The sequence below is a fragment of the Notechis scutatus genome, chromosome 3, assembly GCF_049901735.1.
Source record: "Notechis scutatus isolate UNSWTSFEM ecotype Mainland chromosome 3, rNotScu1.2, whole genome shotgun sequence".
In the NCBI taxonomy this organism is placed as follows: Eukaryota; Metazoa; Chordata; class Lepidosauria; order Squamata; family Elapidae; genus Notechis; species Notechis scutatus.
Genome location: NC_142011.1, coordinates 169,430,151 through 169,446,539, shown reverse-complemented (window position 1 = coordinate 169,446,539; position 16,389 = coordinate 169,430,151). Strand labels below are relative to the sequence as shown.

At 33.9% G+C, this 16,389-nt stretch overlaps 1 protein-coding gene across 2 annotated transcripts in view; it reads left to right on the top strand.

Annotated features, from left to right (window-relative positions):
• RB1CC1 (RB1 inducible coiled-coil 1) overlaps window positions 1-16,389 on the top strand; it is a 58,519-nt gene that overhangs the window by 9,770 nt on the left and 32,360 nt on the right. For both annotated transcript variants that reach the window (XM_026670425.2, XM_026670421.2), the window contains exons 3-9: window positions 1,147-1,276; window positions 1,745-1,871; window positions 1,961-2,131; window positions 6,147-6,349; window positions 7,773-8,205; window positions 12,990-13,160; window positions 15,552-15,736. In XM_026670425.2, coding sequence (XP_026526210.1) covers window positions 1,206-1,276; window positions 1,745-1,871; window positions 1,961-2,131; window positions 6,147-6,349; window positions 7,773-8,205; window positions 12,990-13,160; window positions 15,552-15,736 — 1,361 coding nt within the window. In that variant the 5' untranslated portion in view covers window positions 1,147-1,205. The remainder of the gene's footprint in view (window positions 1-1,146; window positions 1,277-1,744; window positions 1,872-1,960; window positions 2,132-6,146; window positions 6,350-7,772; window positions 8,206-12,989; window positions 13,161-15,551; window positions 15,737-16,389) is intronic.

Here is a 16,389-nt window from a genome sequence, read left to right as displayed (position 1 = left end):
GGCCAAACTTATGGCCATTGCAGCACCCTTCTAGTCATGTAATTGCAGTCTGAGTGCTTATCAACCCTTCTGTACAAAAGACAGATTGCCAAACTGCCTGCAATCATATGATTGCCGTTTGCAATACTTTCTGCCAGCTTCCCCAATAAGTCAACAAGGAAGCCTGCAAGTCACTGCCACATGGAGGCTAGCTAAAAAAGATCCGTCCTGAAATCCAACCTTTGACTTCTGCTTGGATTTTGGGATGGGCTTTTTTAAAGGTAGCCTCCTTGAAAGCTACAGCACTGTTTGTTGGGTTGATTTCTGCCCACACAGGGGCAGAGTCTGGTAGGTACTGCTTTTGCTCTCAAAGAGGCTGGGTGAAGAATGTCCCTCACAAAGAGACTTCTTCACCTAGCCTGTGTGAGAGCAAAAGCAGTGCCTAATGGATTGATTTCCCCCTGTTTGGGACCATCTCTCTCCAGCAGGCAGGAGGGAAATTGCAGCATTAGGCCAGATAAAAGAAGGCTTCGATCACAAAGATTCAAGCTTCTTTTTTTCCAGCCAAGTGCTACAGTTCCCTTCTGTGCATAGAAAGGAGATGCCTGCCCCCCTTCAGTAGGCAGTTCTTTCTAACTGTTTAACAGCCTGTGTGGTTGCTTAATGTCCAGGCATGAGAAAGCTAGGATGCAGTGGCAAAGTTGAGTCAGGTTACATGATAACCCACTTAATGTCTGCAACAACTTAACAACCTAATTTCCAGACTGAATTGTGGTTGAATTAGGTTTGGGAAGACCCAGGTACAAATCCACTTTCAGGTATAAAAAATTACTGGGTGACTTTGAACTAGGCACTATCCCTCAGCTCAATGCAGCCTATCACTTGGAGGGTTGAAAGAGAAAAGACAAAATGGAGTGCAGTCTATGCCATCTGCAGGAGGTTTCTGTTTTTATTTGAACAGAAATAAAAGTCCTCATGAATAGAGACTGGAGACTACCTGCTCCATATAGGGATATCAAGACTGATATGTGTTGGTTCTATGTCTTTTATATTTCTCATGTAATCTATGCATGAATAACATCTGAATAGAGCTAAATGATTTAGATAATTTCAGTATTTATGACTAATATTGTTATGGAGTTGGGTTTTTGTTTTTGTTTTTTGCAGTTTCAAAATAATAATAGCAAAGTCAAAGGTATAAACTTCAGAAACCTAAAGACATCACCATGAAGTTATATGTATTTCTGGTCAACACTGGAACTACCCTTACCTTTGATACAGAACTTGCAGTACAGAAGTAAGGCATTTTTTCTTAAAAAATCTTCTAAATGTAATATTTTATTAGATTAACCTTCTGTCTTTAAGTATTGGAAACTTTGAAATTGAGAATTGAAGCAGAACCATTATTAAAATACATCTGGAACTTCTCTGGTGTTTGGAATAAGCCTTTTGCATGGAGACATATTTGAATCTTTGCTAGAAAATCTCTCTCTTGATTTTTCTTGAAAATATCTTTTTCTTTGGTTAATTTTTTGTAAAACAGTACATGAACTGTATTTTTGTTATGATCATGGTGATATAGAATAGCATATGTCTATTCTTACAAGATTTTGGATAAATTCTTGCATGATCCCTAGAGTGCAATTATTGCTAACAAATTAAAAGTTGGAAAAGTGAAAATTGACATTTTTCCACAATCTTAAATAAGGGCTAAAAATCCTTGAGTTTTACAAAGTGATTTGATACACTTATTTTGTTTTATTAGTGTGGCTGATCTTAAACAAGCAATCCAAAACAAATACAGGATAGCCATTCAGTATCAGGTACTGGTTGTCAATGGAGGTGAATGTATGGCAGCTGACAGAAAAGTCTGTAGTTACAGTGCTGGAACGGTAAATATTCAGATATTTTTTTTAAAAAAATATTTAAATTATTCAATAATGAAAAGAAAGTTGAAATAACTGATTTTATTTTAATACAGGATACAAACCCAATTTTCCTATTCAATAAAGAAATGATATTGTGTGAACGTCCTCCAGCTATACCTAAAACAACATTTTTAGCAGAAAATGAGATGGAAATAAAAGTTGAAGAATCCCTTATGATGCCTGCAGTTTTTCACACAGTAGCTTCACGAACACAACTTGCTGTGGTAAGCATTTTAAAATCTTAAAATCTTTTAACTATTTTATGCAATTTTGTGACAGAAATATTCCATAAAACACAGCTGACCTAAAATATGGAACATCAATTGTAATCCAGATTTGTTTGTTCTTTCATCTTTATGTTAATATGTTTTGTATATTGATGTATAGTTTAATTCATGAACATAGCTTGCTGTGGTAAGTAACTTAGAATCTTTAACAACTTTTATGCAGTTTTGTGACAGAAATATTCAATATGACAAGCTAATCTAAAATATTGTAAAATCATTTGTAAATCCAGATATTTTTGTTCATGTTAATATGTTTTGTATGTTTATGTATACTTTAATTGAATTAAAATATACATCAATGTACAAAACATATTAACACAAAGATGAAAGAACAAAAAAACCTGGATTACCAATTTTGAATGCCCTATGTTAATAATTATCAGATTTATTTTGTTTCATAAATAATTACAGACTAAAATATTAAACAGTAGGATGAACTTTGTGGGAAAAGGCAAAGGGTATGATAATCTATCCAAACTGGATATCTTCCAAATATGTGAAATTCATCTATCAGAATTCTATAGCAAGCATGGACATTGTTCAGTAGTCTGGGAGGTGAAATCCACGCACGAAGCATGCTTGGTTTGATGTAGAAAAGGCATAGATGATTCAGAAGTGCACAAACCCAGTGAATATACTTGAAGTAATATCTATTTCTTAACGATGCTATAGATCACTGCACCAGAACAACTAGACATAAGAACAGTTTTTTCCCGAAAGCCATCACTATGCTAAACAAATAATTCCCTCAACACTGTTCAACTATTTACAAAGTGTACACTACTATTACTGTTAATCTTCTCATCACTCCTTATCACCCATCCCCTCCCACATGTGATTGTAGGACTGTAACTTTGTTGCTTGTATCCTTACGATTTATATTGACTGTTTCCTAGTATGATTTGATTGTTGATTGTACCCTATGACTATCATTGTACGTTGTATGTTATGATTCTTAACGAATGTACCTTTTCTTTATGTATACTGAGAGTATTTACACCAAGACAAATTCCTTGTGTGTCCAATCATACTTGGCCAATAAAATATTCTATTGATGCCCTTTTAAATCCATTTTATTCTTTAGGTTTTTTTAAAAAAAATGTTTTTCTTTTCTTTGAAATAGAAACCCACTTTTAAATTTGCACAGATTACTCGTCTTAAAGAGGGAGACTAGGGTAAAGAGCAGCATAGAAGCAAAAGTACTCTTTGCTATGGGAGAGGCAAGTTCTTGAGCTGTGTGAACGCCTTAATTGTGTTTGCAGAATAAAGAACTTGGCTGTGCATTAAAATACCTAGATTTCATACATCTTCTCTTCATCAAGTAGATAAAGACACTTTTGGCACTAAGGAATTCAATTCTTTCAGGAAGAGCTCCCCAGCACTATCCTTAAAAATAGAAATTTAAGTAGCAGCTGATAATGAAATGATAGAGTTAAGTATTTTTCAATTTTTGGCATTTCAAATGAGACATTCAAATAGTACATAATAGGGAAGTACCTTGCCTGTGATGGCTGAGAAACAATAATCAGTAAAGCAATGATTCCATACAGTTTCCTAAATATCCACATTATTTTGTTTTCTCCCTTTTAATAATCTAGGATAAGAACATGGCAATAATTCACAAATGTACTTGTTATCTTTATTGTCATAACATCCAATGTTAATGAACGAAAGCTGCTGAGATAGTTTTCTATATAAGTTTTATTTTTTTGTTGACCTTATAGAGTCATTATTTGTCCTATGAATAACTGAAATTATGTAATGAATTTTCATATTTAGTAGAAAAAATTGTTAGTGATATCAGCAAAATAAACATGGGAAGTCACATTATTATTTTGAAAAAAGGTTTGGTTTCACATGTACAAATTATTATAGTGCTGGTGCTTATGAAAGGACAAGTGTGTTTTACCAGACATCTAAATTTATGTTAAGGGATAAAATTCCCATTACAGATACAGGATTTTTGTTGGTTTGTTTCTTAACAGCATGCTTCCATTTATTCCAGAGGTAATTTTAATAGAAACAAAAATCAGTGGTAAGGAAAATCAGCCTGTTCCTAATATATAATCTGGAAAAAGGGATAATTTTAGCAATAATCTTGAGTATCTTTCTCTTTGGAACAGAAGCTGTGAAAGACACTTTGGAATGCTGTTAAAATATCCCTTTTCCCAAATTATATATTAGGAACAGGCTGATTTTCCTTATTGCTGATTTATGTTCTACTATAGGTAGTTCTTGACCTACAATCATTTGTTCACTGATTGTTTAAAATTTTGATATACTGAACAAATGGTGGTTACGATCAGTCCTAGGAGTTCAGGCCGCTCCAGTCGCAATCATGGTCACATGATTGTGACATGGACCCTTGGCATCAAGTTACACCTATGACTGGTTGCAGTGCTCCACAATCATATGATTGCCGTTTGCAATGTTCCCTGCCAGTTTCCCCAGGAAATCAGTGGAGAAACCAATTGTAATGGTATGTGAGAAAGACCTTGAAAGACGAGGCAAAGAAATACTGCTTAGGGAATGGTCAGCTAAGAGAACGCATAAAGATTCAGAAGGGGCCTTCTCTAGCTTCTCAGGCTGTAAAGGAGACAATGGGAAGTGTGTGCTTTCACATTTGCAAGTTTCTGTTATTGTAGATTTACAATAATATAGAATGAACTTACCTGATTGTGTTTTCTCTCTGGTCTACCTGGCAAGGCTTATATTGACAGGGAAGATTGCAAATGGCTAAAGTAACCCCCCAGCCCCCACAAATCACCTTACTCCAGCCTGTCTGTATTTGCACTGTGTCAGCCACTTACCTCTCCCCCCAAACACATTCTTATTCACCCGTGTGCACTTTCTTGTGTTCTTCCCCACCCAGCAGCAGCCACTTACCTGCTGCTGGCCTGAGACCTGCAATTGCCTGCTGGCTTCCCCATTGACTTTGGTATGGGAAGCTGCAGGAAGTTGCTTGCCTACTGACCATGGAATTCAGTTAATGATGGCAACTGGGTTTCCCAGGATTGTCATCGCTAACCAATGCAGGTGTGCTTTATACAGAATTCTGACTCAGATTGCCATTATAAGTCAGGGACTGCAGGTAATATAAATATTGCATTAATTTGATCCTCTTCAAAATCAGAAATATTCCCAAATAATCCCAGTCTAAAAGGTAAGTATGAGTAATTTTCAATTTATGATGGAAATTGGAATCGGAATTGCTATCACTAAGCAACGGGGTTATAAACGGCAATGTTATGCCTCTGTGCTGCTCAACAGTTGCAATTTTGGCAGTCCTGGTTGTCATTGTTAAGCAAGGACCACACAAGTAGTTCAGTGTGAACCTCATGTGACTGTGAGTTCTAACTTCCTGCCAGCTTTCTGAGTGGCTTTGCTTAAGGAAAGCTGGCAAGGAACATCAGAATTGGTGATCATGTTGCCACAGGGACACTGTAATGACCGTGCATTCAGTGCCCTAATAATTTCGAACAGTTGCTGAATGAATGATCGTACTTTAGGATTACCTGTAATGGAAAGAAAAAATGGATGAGAAAGGCAAAGAAATTAAAGTAGTTACCTATCCAGAAAATTAGCTGGGATTGAAACTGCTTGTATGGGGGCAAAGTTTAATGAAAGACATCAGCATATGAACATTGCTTTTCTTTTTATCTACAAAAAAGACAAAGGATACTACAGAAAATGAGAACTGTATTGCTAGTGTCACATAGGCATTTCTTCTGAGAAGATTTACTGAAAAATATTAGGTGGTTTAGCTCTCCTGAAGGTTTAAAACTACTATTCACAAATGCTTTCAAGGGCATTTCTTGTCATACAAGACTCACATTTTTCTTGAGCTGCATTCTTTTTATGTTCCATATTTCTTTCCTTGGAAATGTATGCTATGTTTATGTTTTAATTAGAAAATATAGGCTATTGATATTTAACATATTTGTTTATACAGGAAATGTATGAAATAGCCAAAAAACTTTGCTCCTTCTGTGAAGGCCTTGTTCATGATGAACATCTTCAGCACCAAGGCTGGGCTGCTATAATGGCAAATTTGGAAGATTGCACATATTCGTATCAAAAACTGCTTTTCAAATTTGAAAATGCATATTCAAGTTACCTGCAATCCATAGATGATATTAAACTGAAACTTACACAGTAAGTTTTCCTTTAGACTCTTAAGTAAGAAGCTATTGCTATTGAAAAATATGTTTTTATGAGTTTGTTCATGTGGTTTGATTTTGTTCAGTACATTAATTCTGGTGCTTGGGCTTTAATACCAATTGAGAGGAAAGCAGTGAGTGATTGTAATTATGTTACTCAGTAATTCTGGAAATGTGACTATGTGTTCGAATGCACTTGCTAGAAGATCAAATTCCTCTGAATTAAATGGAATATAGTCATTAGTGTATTACCCAAAAAACATGACTGCAAAAATGTTTGCAGTGGATTTCATTTGCTGGTTTATTATTTGTGTATTAATACTTAAATTGGAAAACATTCATGTGATCAGTTGCATAGTATTAAAGCATAATATAAAATATGATAGCCTTTTTTCATAAGGAAAGGCCCTATACAGTTTAGTAGTTTAGTTTTTTATGGTTCATTATTTAATATGATATTGATGATGGATAATTGCAGACCACATTGTTTGAATGTATTGAAAGCTAATCTTCAGACACAATTTATATTCAGACTTTTCATTCAAAATTTGGAGGAAAACTGTATTACTGTTCAATTAATGATGCTATGTACATAACATTGAAAGCCATTTTGGTGCAGTGATTGCAGCATCAGTTTTGCCCTATTTTATGACTTTTCTTGCCCCAGTTGTTAAGTGAATCACTGCAGTTTTTAAATTAGTAACACGGTTGTTAAATGAATCTGGCGTTCCCATTGACTTTGTCAGAAGTTTGCAGAAGGGGATTACACAACACTGGGACATTGCAACTGCCATAAAATATGAACTCGTTGCTAAACATCAGAATTTTGATCACATGACCATAGGTATCCTGAAGTGGTCATTAGTGTGAAAAACGGTCATAAGTCACTTTTTCAGTGCCATTGTAATTTCAAATGGTTGTAGGTCGAGAACTACCTGTATGAGTTGTAATCCGGCCTTATGCACAAATCCAGATGGATAATTTTGTGGCAGTCATTTTCTCTCCGCACTCATTTTCTCTTAGGAGGCAACAAAATCTTACCAAGAAAATTGTGGGGACTTGTCTAGGCAGTCACCAGAAGTCAACAATGACTCAATGGCAGATACACATAAAATTTATAACATTTGATAAAATAGTGGAAATTAATTTTTAACTACCTGGTTTCCTAATTTAAATTTGGATAAACATTTCAGATTATTTGATAAACTCTTTTTAACGTATACATTACTTCTTTTTAGTTGTAGTGAAGGATAATTAAGTCAAAACACATTTAATATTTCATTGTCTGATAAAGCTTTTGGATAAACTTAGAAGAATTAAGATAACGTTGTAGTGAAAACACTGAAGAGCATATTTTCCATGCAAAATGTCACATCTTTGTTTGTTTATACTTAATAGTATTTGTTTATTTCCCCAAGCTTAGGGGCTGCTGTTTCTATTATGGCCAAGATCCCATTGCTGGAGTGCCTAACTAGACATAGTTACAGGGAGTGTTTGGAACGAATGGATTCTTCCACTGATCATGGAGGAACAGAAAGCGAAGACACTGAAAATGAGAAGTCGGCTGAAGTTACGCTTTCTCCTGATACACTTAAAATGAACAAACAATTATTGATAGCATCATTTTGCAAGTCAGTGGAACATCCAACCTCAGATGATCCAGATTTTGAAAAAGTGAACGAAAATAGGGAAGCTAGTCAATATGCAGTCCAAGACAGAGATGTTTCAATGGAGCTTAACGAGAATGATCTGCCTTCTTTTAATGTTTCACTTTTAGACTGGATAAATGTTCAAGATAGACCTAATGATGTTGAGTCCTTGGTCAGGAAATGTTTTGATTCCATGAGCAGAGTAAGTTAATGTTTTTATAAATGTCATTGTGTTCTGTTTTATAACCCTTTGAATTATTGTTTTCTATCTTGCACAACTGTTCTTGAAAGTAATATACAGGATGTTAGATCTAAAGTGGCCTTTTCATGTTTGAAAATGGTAATTGCAGTTCAGCATACTGGTGGAAGAGGAAGATGTTTTTTCCCATGGTCTCTTTTCCCAGGCATTTTCTCCCAATAGAATTATTTGGGGGTGCATAAGTTTTTTAAATATTTATATGGTATGCTACTTGCGTATGTTTTTCAGAAAATGTTAATATATACCATTATTTTAACAATTAGAGCAGTGTCAAATGTTCAAGGTAAGGATGGGAGTAATTTTATGTAGTAGTCCTTGACTTACAACCTTTCATTTAGTGACCATTTGAAATTACAACGGCACTGAAAAATGGGACTTACGACCATTTTTCACACTTGTGACCATTGCAGCATCTCTGTTGTCACATGATCAAAATCCAGATGCTTGGCAGCTGGCATGTATTTATGTATTTATCTGTATTTAACTGAAGCAAGAAAGGTTGTAAAATGGGGCAAAACTAAAATTTTTTTGCAAGCAATGAAAATTTTGGCTCAAATGTGGTCATAAGTCGAAGACTACCTATATTATATTGCTCACTTTATAGCCATAGATGAGAAAAAGTTCTCTGAAGGCTAATCAATGGTGCTGTCAGATCTCTCCACTCTTCCACCAAGTTATTTTATTTTGTTTGCCTCTCAGTTGAGTTCCTTCATTTCCAATGTTGATAATAAAATATATATTTTTCTTAGTAGCCTGCTAAAAGGCTGATATTTTGAATTTCTATAATGGTTAAAAAATGTTGCTTCTGTACAAACATATATAACATGGCAGGGTGACAAAAATATTTCAAGTAAATAACTTATCGGAACTAGAAAACTGTCTAGGTCTCTCTGATTAATTGCATATCACTCTATAATTTATTATCAATAATATGAAAAACAAAGCTGACTCCCCTAGATTTAGATTATTCATGTAGCAATTGACTTCATCTCATTTCCCATTCAAGCTTCAATCCACTATCAATTATATGATCAGTACACAGCACAAAAAAATATGGGTTTCCAGGCAAAGAAAATACAAATTTTGTAGGTTTGATCTTTGCATCCTTGGGAACAGCAGTGAGACATATCTTTCTCAGATTGGTGAAGTTCAAACATTTTAGTTTTAAAACTCATAGCCCTATTCAGCATAATAGTTGGTAAAGGTACTGTACAGTAACACATTTGTGATAGACAGCTGCATTTAATCTGTTTCTGAAATTTATATTCTGTCACATAGATGTAAGTTGATCTTAGTAATTAATATATGTCCTACAATTGTGTGGCGTCTGACATTGATGTCTACAGGTATATTGGTAATAAACATCTGGTTCATTGTTTGACATTAATTATGTCTTCCCATATACTTCTGTGTTTCAAATGTTTATTCCAGCTTTTCTCCTAGATCACTTTGCATGTCGTATAGGAATGCTAACCAGTGTATAATTCTAATGAATTCTATATCTGTTGTAAAAACAGTAACTATTTTTTTAGATTCCATGACCTATAAGTTCTCTAGAACTTTAAAAAAACCATATTTTCCCAAATGCAATTTTTGTTAATTTTTATTGGCTTGAGGAATTATTGTTCTCGTATTGATTCTACTTATTTGACTATAATTTTTGTGAATGTTCAGTTGTTTGCTTAACATGTAATATGATAGGATATAAATTAATACTAAGCAAAATTTAATTTTCCCTTCCCTTCCCTTCCTTCCCTTGTTCCTTCCAGGGTGTAGGGAGATAAAACATTGAGACATTTTTCCTAACTGTATGGAATTATAAAATTAAACTTGGTTGAAACTGATCAAAACAGTTTCTGTTTTTTATCAATTACTGTGTTTAATGAAACCAGTATTTCTGGATGTTCTAAAGATCTTTTCACCCCTCTTAAACTATCTTTTAAATAAAGGGCACTAAAAATTTTAAAAAAAATATGTATATGTATATAGGGAGACAAGATGGTGAACATCCCTAGAGTGTGACTGGCCCCAAATCATCTAGTTGGCTTGCAGCTCTCATTGTTCAGAAAGTTGCCCTTTATTTTTTAAAGGTGCATTCATGTATTTTTTTAATGGGCATCATGTCCTTCAAATGTACATGGTTTTCAGGGAACACTGTTTATCCAGCCATTAGGAGGAATACCTTAATACCTTAAGTTGTTGTAAATTCTGTAGAATACTTAAGATGTTTTGCTCTGTAAGTGCCCCAAGAATATGTCTTGATAAGTGAATTCAACATGCTAAAATTATTATAAAAAATAACAAGAGCAGAATGTTCTTGCGATTGAATTGCATAAAGATATCCAGGACTAGTATAAAAATATAAATGATTTTGAGGTTGATCTTTGCTGTACTTTAAATATTTTAAATATCTACTGGACTGAATTAATTTATGGATTAAGGGATGCTACTGTAAGTGGTAACTTCAAATTTCAGTCTGTTTCATTAGTAAATCATATCAATTACTAATGTGCTAATATGTGGACATGATGTAGAGATTTGCTTTGAAGAAAAAATTCAGAATTAGACACCGTTTAGAGGTTTTGTTTTGAAAGAAACCAGGATTGTATGATTTAAAAGAACTAATCTCTGTGGATACAGCGAGACTTAAATAGTTACTAAAGTTGCACTTTTAAGACAATTTCATAATATAAATCTCATTAAATCCAGATCTGCCAGCCTGAAACTTTTATAGTAGGTTTCTCTATATGGCACTCCCTGTGGGTTATCTTGTAGAAGCCATTTTTCACAGTTTTATGGTGATCTAGTGGAAGAGGAGAGAACAAAAAGCTCTTCTGCTTAAGAAATGTGATTACATGAAGGTCACTGTTATGTGTTTCTTATTAAGAAAATCTAGTTTAAAATGTACAAGTTTCAGATTACATCACAATACTTACACTGCATATGTTTGGATACAGATCTGTATTATGGTTGGCCCCACAATCAGCCAGATGTTTAGCCTGGATTTGGCATTTTTATCTACCTATCAAGTCCTTCCTAACAATTTGGAATAGGCCGATGTTGTTGCTTGATGGTGTTAAAAGTATTGTTGAGGGGTGTAATAAAGATATTGGAATGCAATTTGGCATCAACAAGTGTGAAACTATAGCCATAATGGCAATAAAATTTTTGAAGCTGATGGAATACAGCTTAACAATAAAGATTTGATAAGAGCAGTGGCATTCAAAGAAGGCTACAAATATTTCAGGGATTTGGAAGCTTCCGATTTATCACAAAATCAAATCAAAATACTTCTACTAAATATATTGTAGAATTATAAGACTGGAAGGGATCTTGGAGGTCGTCTAGTACAGCCCTCTGTTAAGGACTTATACCATCCTGGACAAATGGTTGTCTTGTAAATTTCCAACAACAAGAGCACCCACAACTCCCAGAGGCAAGCTGTTCTTACCGTCAGGAAATTCCTCTATATTTTAATCTCCTTCTAATGAGCTCAGGTGCTATAGAGAATCAAATGATTAATACCTCAGTGGTCCCTAATATTTGATATGCAGCAGGAATAGTTGATTGGACCCAGATAGAATTTGATAATTTGGATTGCAAAACAAGAAAACTAATGACGATGCACCATATTTTGCACCCAAAAAGTAGTACTGATTGGCTGTATTTAGCGAAGAGCTAAAATGGGTAGAGGGTTTGTACAGATTAAACAAACTGGAGAAAGAAAATATAGCCTGAATGACTACACTAAGAAAAGCCAAGAACCTTTGATAAAGGTAGTCGATCAGGAAGAACTCTTGAAAATAATAAAGGTGAAGGCTGGATATAGAAAAGAAAACCAATTTGTTAATTGGAAGAAAAATCCAATCCATGATCAATACTTCAAGGATGTAAAAGAAAAAGCTAATAAAATTAGTTAAGATCAGAAGTGTTCAGAAACTGAAGGGTTTATTTTATGACTCACAACAAACTTTGCCAACTAATTTCATGAAAGCAAAAATTCAAATGTCACAACAGCCAATGTCACCTTTGTAGTAAAAAGGATGAACGATTGACCATTTTGATCAGTGGCTACCACAAAATTTCACAAACTGACTACAAGCAGCATCGTGACCAAGTTGCCAGAATTCATTGGAAACTTTTCCAGAGGTTTGGATTTGAATGCAGTTAAAACTACTGGACCGTCAAATTGAGAAGATTTTGGAAAATGATCAGGTTGAGATCTTAAGGGAAATTCAACTTACAAACAAACAGATACCTTGTACCTAACATGCCTAATATAATAGTTATTGTAAAGAAAAAAGTCTTCTTCATTAACATTGCTATTCTGGATGATGCTAGAATTGAGTAAAAACAATTGGAAAATTATGAAATAGCAGGACTTGTGGATAAAAGTTGAACACTTATGGAAAAAGAAATCTGTTGTTGTCCCAATCTTATAATCCTCAGAGTAATATCTAAAGGGCTTCGTCAATATCAGGAAATACTGAATTTTTTGGAGCTGAATACCCTAATTTTACAAAGGACTAATCTGCTTGGAACTGCCTATATTCTTAGACATTACCTTAAAAATTCTTGGATCCTTGGTTAGGACTTGAATTATTTAGTTTCCACCGGTGAAATTGGACTGCGAATCTAATTGTAGATTACCCACACATAATAATTTCTCCATAATTTCCTTTCCATAAAAAGTGATTAGTCATTAAATTTGTCTTTTTGTTTTTCAGCTTGATCCAAGAATTATTCAGCCTTTTTTGGCAGACTGTAGACAGACAATTGCCAAATTAGATAATCAGAACATGAAGGCTATTAAGGGACTGGAGGATAGGCTTTATGCTTTGGACCAGATGATAGCTAGCTGCAGCAGGCTCGTTAATGAACAAAAAGAACTTGCTCAGGTAAGTGGTAGTAGTTTTGAATAAGGCAAGATAGTCTTTTTTATAATAATAGTATGTTCTGATAATTGTTCAATAAATTGGATTTTTTTAAACGTTTTATTTTAACAAAACATAAATTCGAAATTAAACTTTTTTTTAAATCACAGATATGAATATCTTCCTAAACAGTATGGAATTCATTACCTCATTGTTTGGTGTAGGCACTGATTTTGGTGTGGATGTTTTAGTATAAATATATTTGCTGACCAACTCCCAGTGAGTCTTTGAAGGTATCACCAGAGGTTTTCAAGTCAGGCGATTTAAGTTCTGTACATCTGATGTAATTCCACTTATTTGTGTTATTTAACATTGTTGTCATGACTGAAGTCAATGACCACTTATACTGAGATAATGCTCATCTGATGTACAAAATACATTTCCTATTATTTCTCTGAATTAGAGGTTTGTTTTATAGAAGCTGCTGAATTGAATTATCCAAAGAATCAGCCCTTATAGTCAAGCATAAGGAAATTACAATTCAAAAATTGGAAATAGTTTAATTCTAGAATATTATGAAATAGTTTGCCTCATATGTAAGAACTATCTCTTTCCCAAATGTAAAGAATTAAAATCTTAATTCTAAATGGAAACATTTGGGGTGTGTTAAGATTTTTTTTAATTTACTCCTATTATTCAGTACCATTGTGATGTATATGGTTTATTATTATTTTGTTTTAATTTTTTGTTTTTTCTGTGATTGATGCTTGGAGCCATAGGGAGTAGAGCACAATGGGAATACTAATAATAAATATTATGACTGAATAGACAATTAAATAGAGTTGCTATGCATTGGCACAGGGCAGTTCCCATCCTTGAAGTTTTGTATCTTTTTTCTTTTAAAATCCCTCCCCTTCCCCACCTTTATTATTTTTATAAATAACTCAAGGCAGTGAACATAGGTTCAGCATGTCTACTTTGAAGATTTAATTTGGTTGTCTAGTAGGTGCATATATACAATTTGGATAACTAGAAAAAGCCTTCAAATTAATTATGCTAAACCCTTCAGAGAAAGATCCATTTTAAATGCTTGCATAGTCCTAACATATACCAGTTTATATAATCTCCCTTTTTCCTAGGTTAGACTGATTTGCAGTCTTCTTCCAATCTGATACAGAGGCTGGGATCCCAAAAGCTAAACATCCCAAGTTTTAAAGGTTTTCCTTACTTATTTGCTTTTAAGAGTAGCTTTCCTGGGTCCCTCTTATACACACCTGCTTTTTGTAGTTGTCCTTTTCAAAAGTCGTTCTCCGCATGTTGAGCTAAAGATATAGTAGCACATTTGTGCCTTCTCTTGCTCTAGAATCACTGGAGCACTTATTTGGTTCTTAATACAATGGATTTTAAAACCACAAAATAAATGGTATTGATTTAATTTACTAACATGCCAATTGAAAACAACAGGAAAATGAAGATTGAAACATCGGTCACAGGTGTTATCAGATAGTTTGATATTTTGTGTTATTATCACTGAATAAAATTGTATAGAAGAGTTAAAAAGTTCCAACAAAAATGCATACATATTTATAAAATCAATATGAGTTGAGAAAGTAGGTCATGATAGCACCATAAATAATAATAATAGAATACTAATGAAAAAACCTATTAATTAAAAACGCTTAAGTGTTTAAAACTAGTAGCAGAATTAGTAATCTATGAATAAATAACTGAATTAGAAATAAAGACTTTATTTAGTAATTCATTCATAATGGTGAGAGAACTAACCAATGTTAATGATTCTACTATTATTTCTGTATGTAAGTGAGCTTAGATATAATTGAAACAAAAATAAGAAAATAAACAGGTAGTTTCTTACTGCAAAATTACATGTGTATATAACATCTTATTCAATATGGTCAGTAGGTGGCAATATATTATAAGAATTCTTTCACTTAGTTTCTAACATAATGCAACCTTGTTAAACCTAAATCACCTGCTGTGTTTTTATTGCTAATAAAGTCATTTGGGTCCTTTAGAATATTTTTATATGAAGGTATGAAACAATTATCTAGAACAGGGGTCTCCAACCCCCAGGCCATGGACTGGCATCTGTCTGCGGCACTCCAGGAACCAGTCTGTGCAAGCAAGCAAAGCCCCATCCAGCGAAGCCCCATCCAGCATGTGTGGGAATCCAGGCAGTGTGTGAAACCATGCCCCCAGTCCTGAAAAAACCTCCCTCTGTTCTGAAACCATTTTAGTTATTAGTATGGATATGAATCAGTTATCCATAGGTGATTCTGGTTTGCAAAAAAAAAAAAAAGTCTTCTGAAGTTATTAGGGATGAATTAACATAATTTTTATTTGGCACAAAGAACAGAAAATGTTTCTATTCTTACATCAATTTATTTTATTAAGGGATTTTTGGCTAATCAGAAGAGAGCAGAGAACTTGAAAGATCCTTCTGTACTACCCGACTTGTGCTTGAGCCATGCAAATCAACTGATGATCATGTTAACTAACCACAGGAAACTTTTAGATATTAAACAAAAATGTACTACTGCCAAACAAGAACTTGCAAATAATTTACAAGTCCGACTGAAGTAAGTGAAACTATGGAAGTAATTTATTTCACCCCATGTATTTTTTTTTAATTGTATATGTACTACTATTACAATTATTGTTTAGAAATTATGTCCCAAATCTTTCTTTCTATCTTTCTTTGAATGACTTGCTCAGAACTATATAATTATTATAATCAGGAGCCACCTGATTTGTCGTGTCCTTTCCACCAAGTTTGCAAACTTCCTTTGCAATTAAATGCATATGATTTTGCTTTTTTATTGTAATATCAAGTTTTCAAGAGGTCCCTAGCACTAGTAAAATGTATCTCTGAATGTGTGTAGTTGCATTTTTTTCCAGCTTCAAATTAATATGGGGGAAATCTTGCATTTCCTGCGTATATGATAATAGAGGAAAGTACTATTAAAAATAAGTGAATAAGCAGAAAAAGCAAAGTATATAAAAAGGAAGCAGACATGTTGACTTGATCGTTAGCAAATAAAAGTTACTGTGGAGAATCTTTTTCTATTGAGACTCTCCGCATGAATAAAGACTCTGGAAAGCCAGAATCTTTCCTTGGTGAATATTGGCTGTCTGTTGGAGGCACACACTCATTTTGACTGCTTTTTGGGTCCTTGGCAACTAGTTCACCTTTTTGAGTGCTTGCAACTGCAATTTGTGATGTATTTTTACC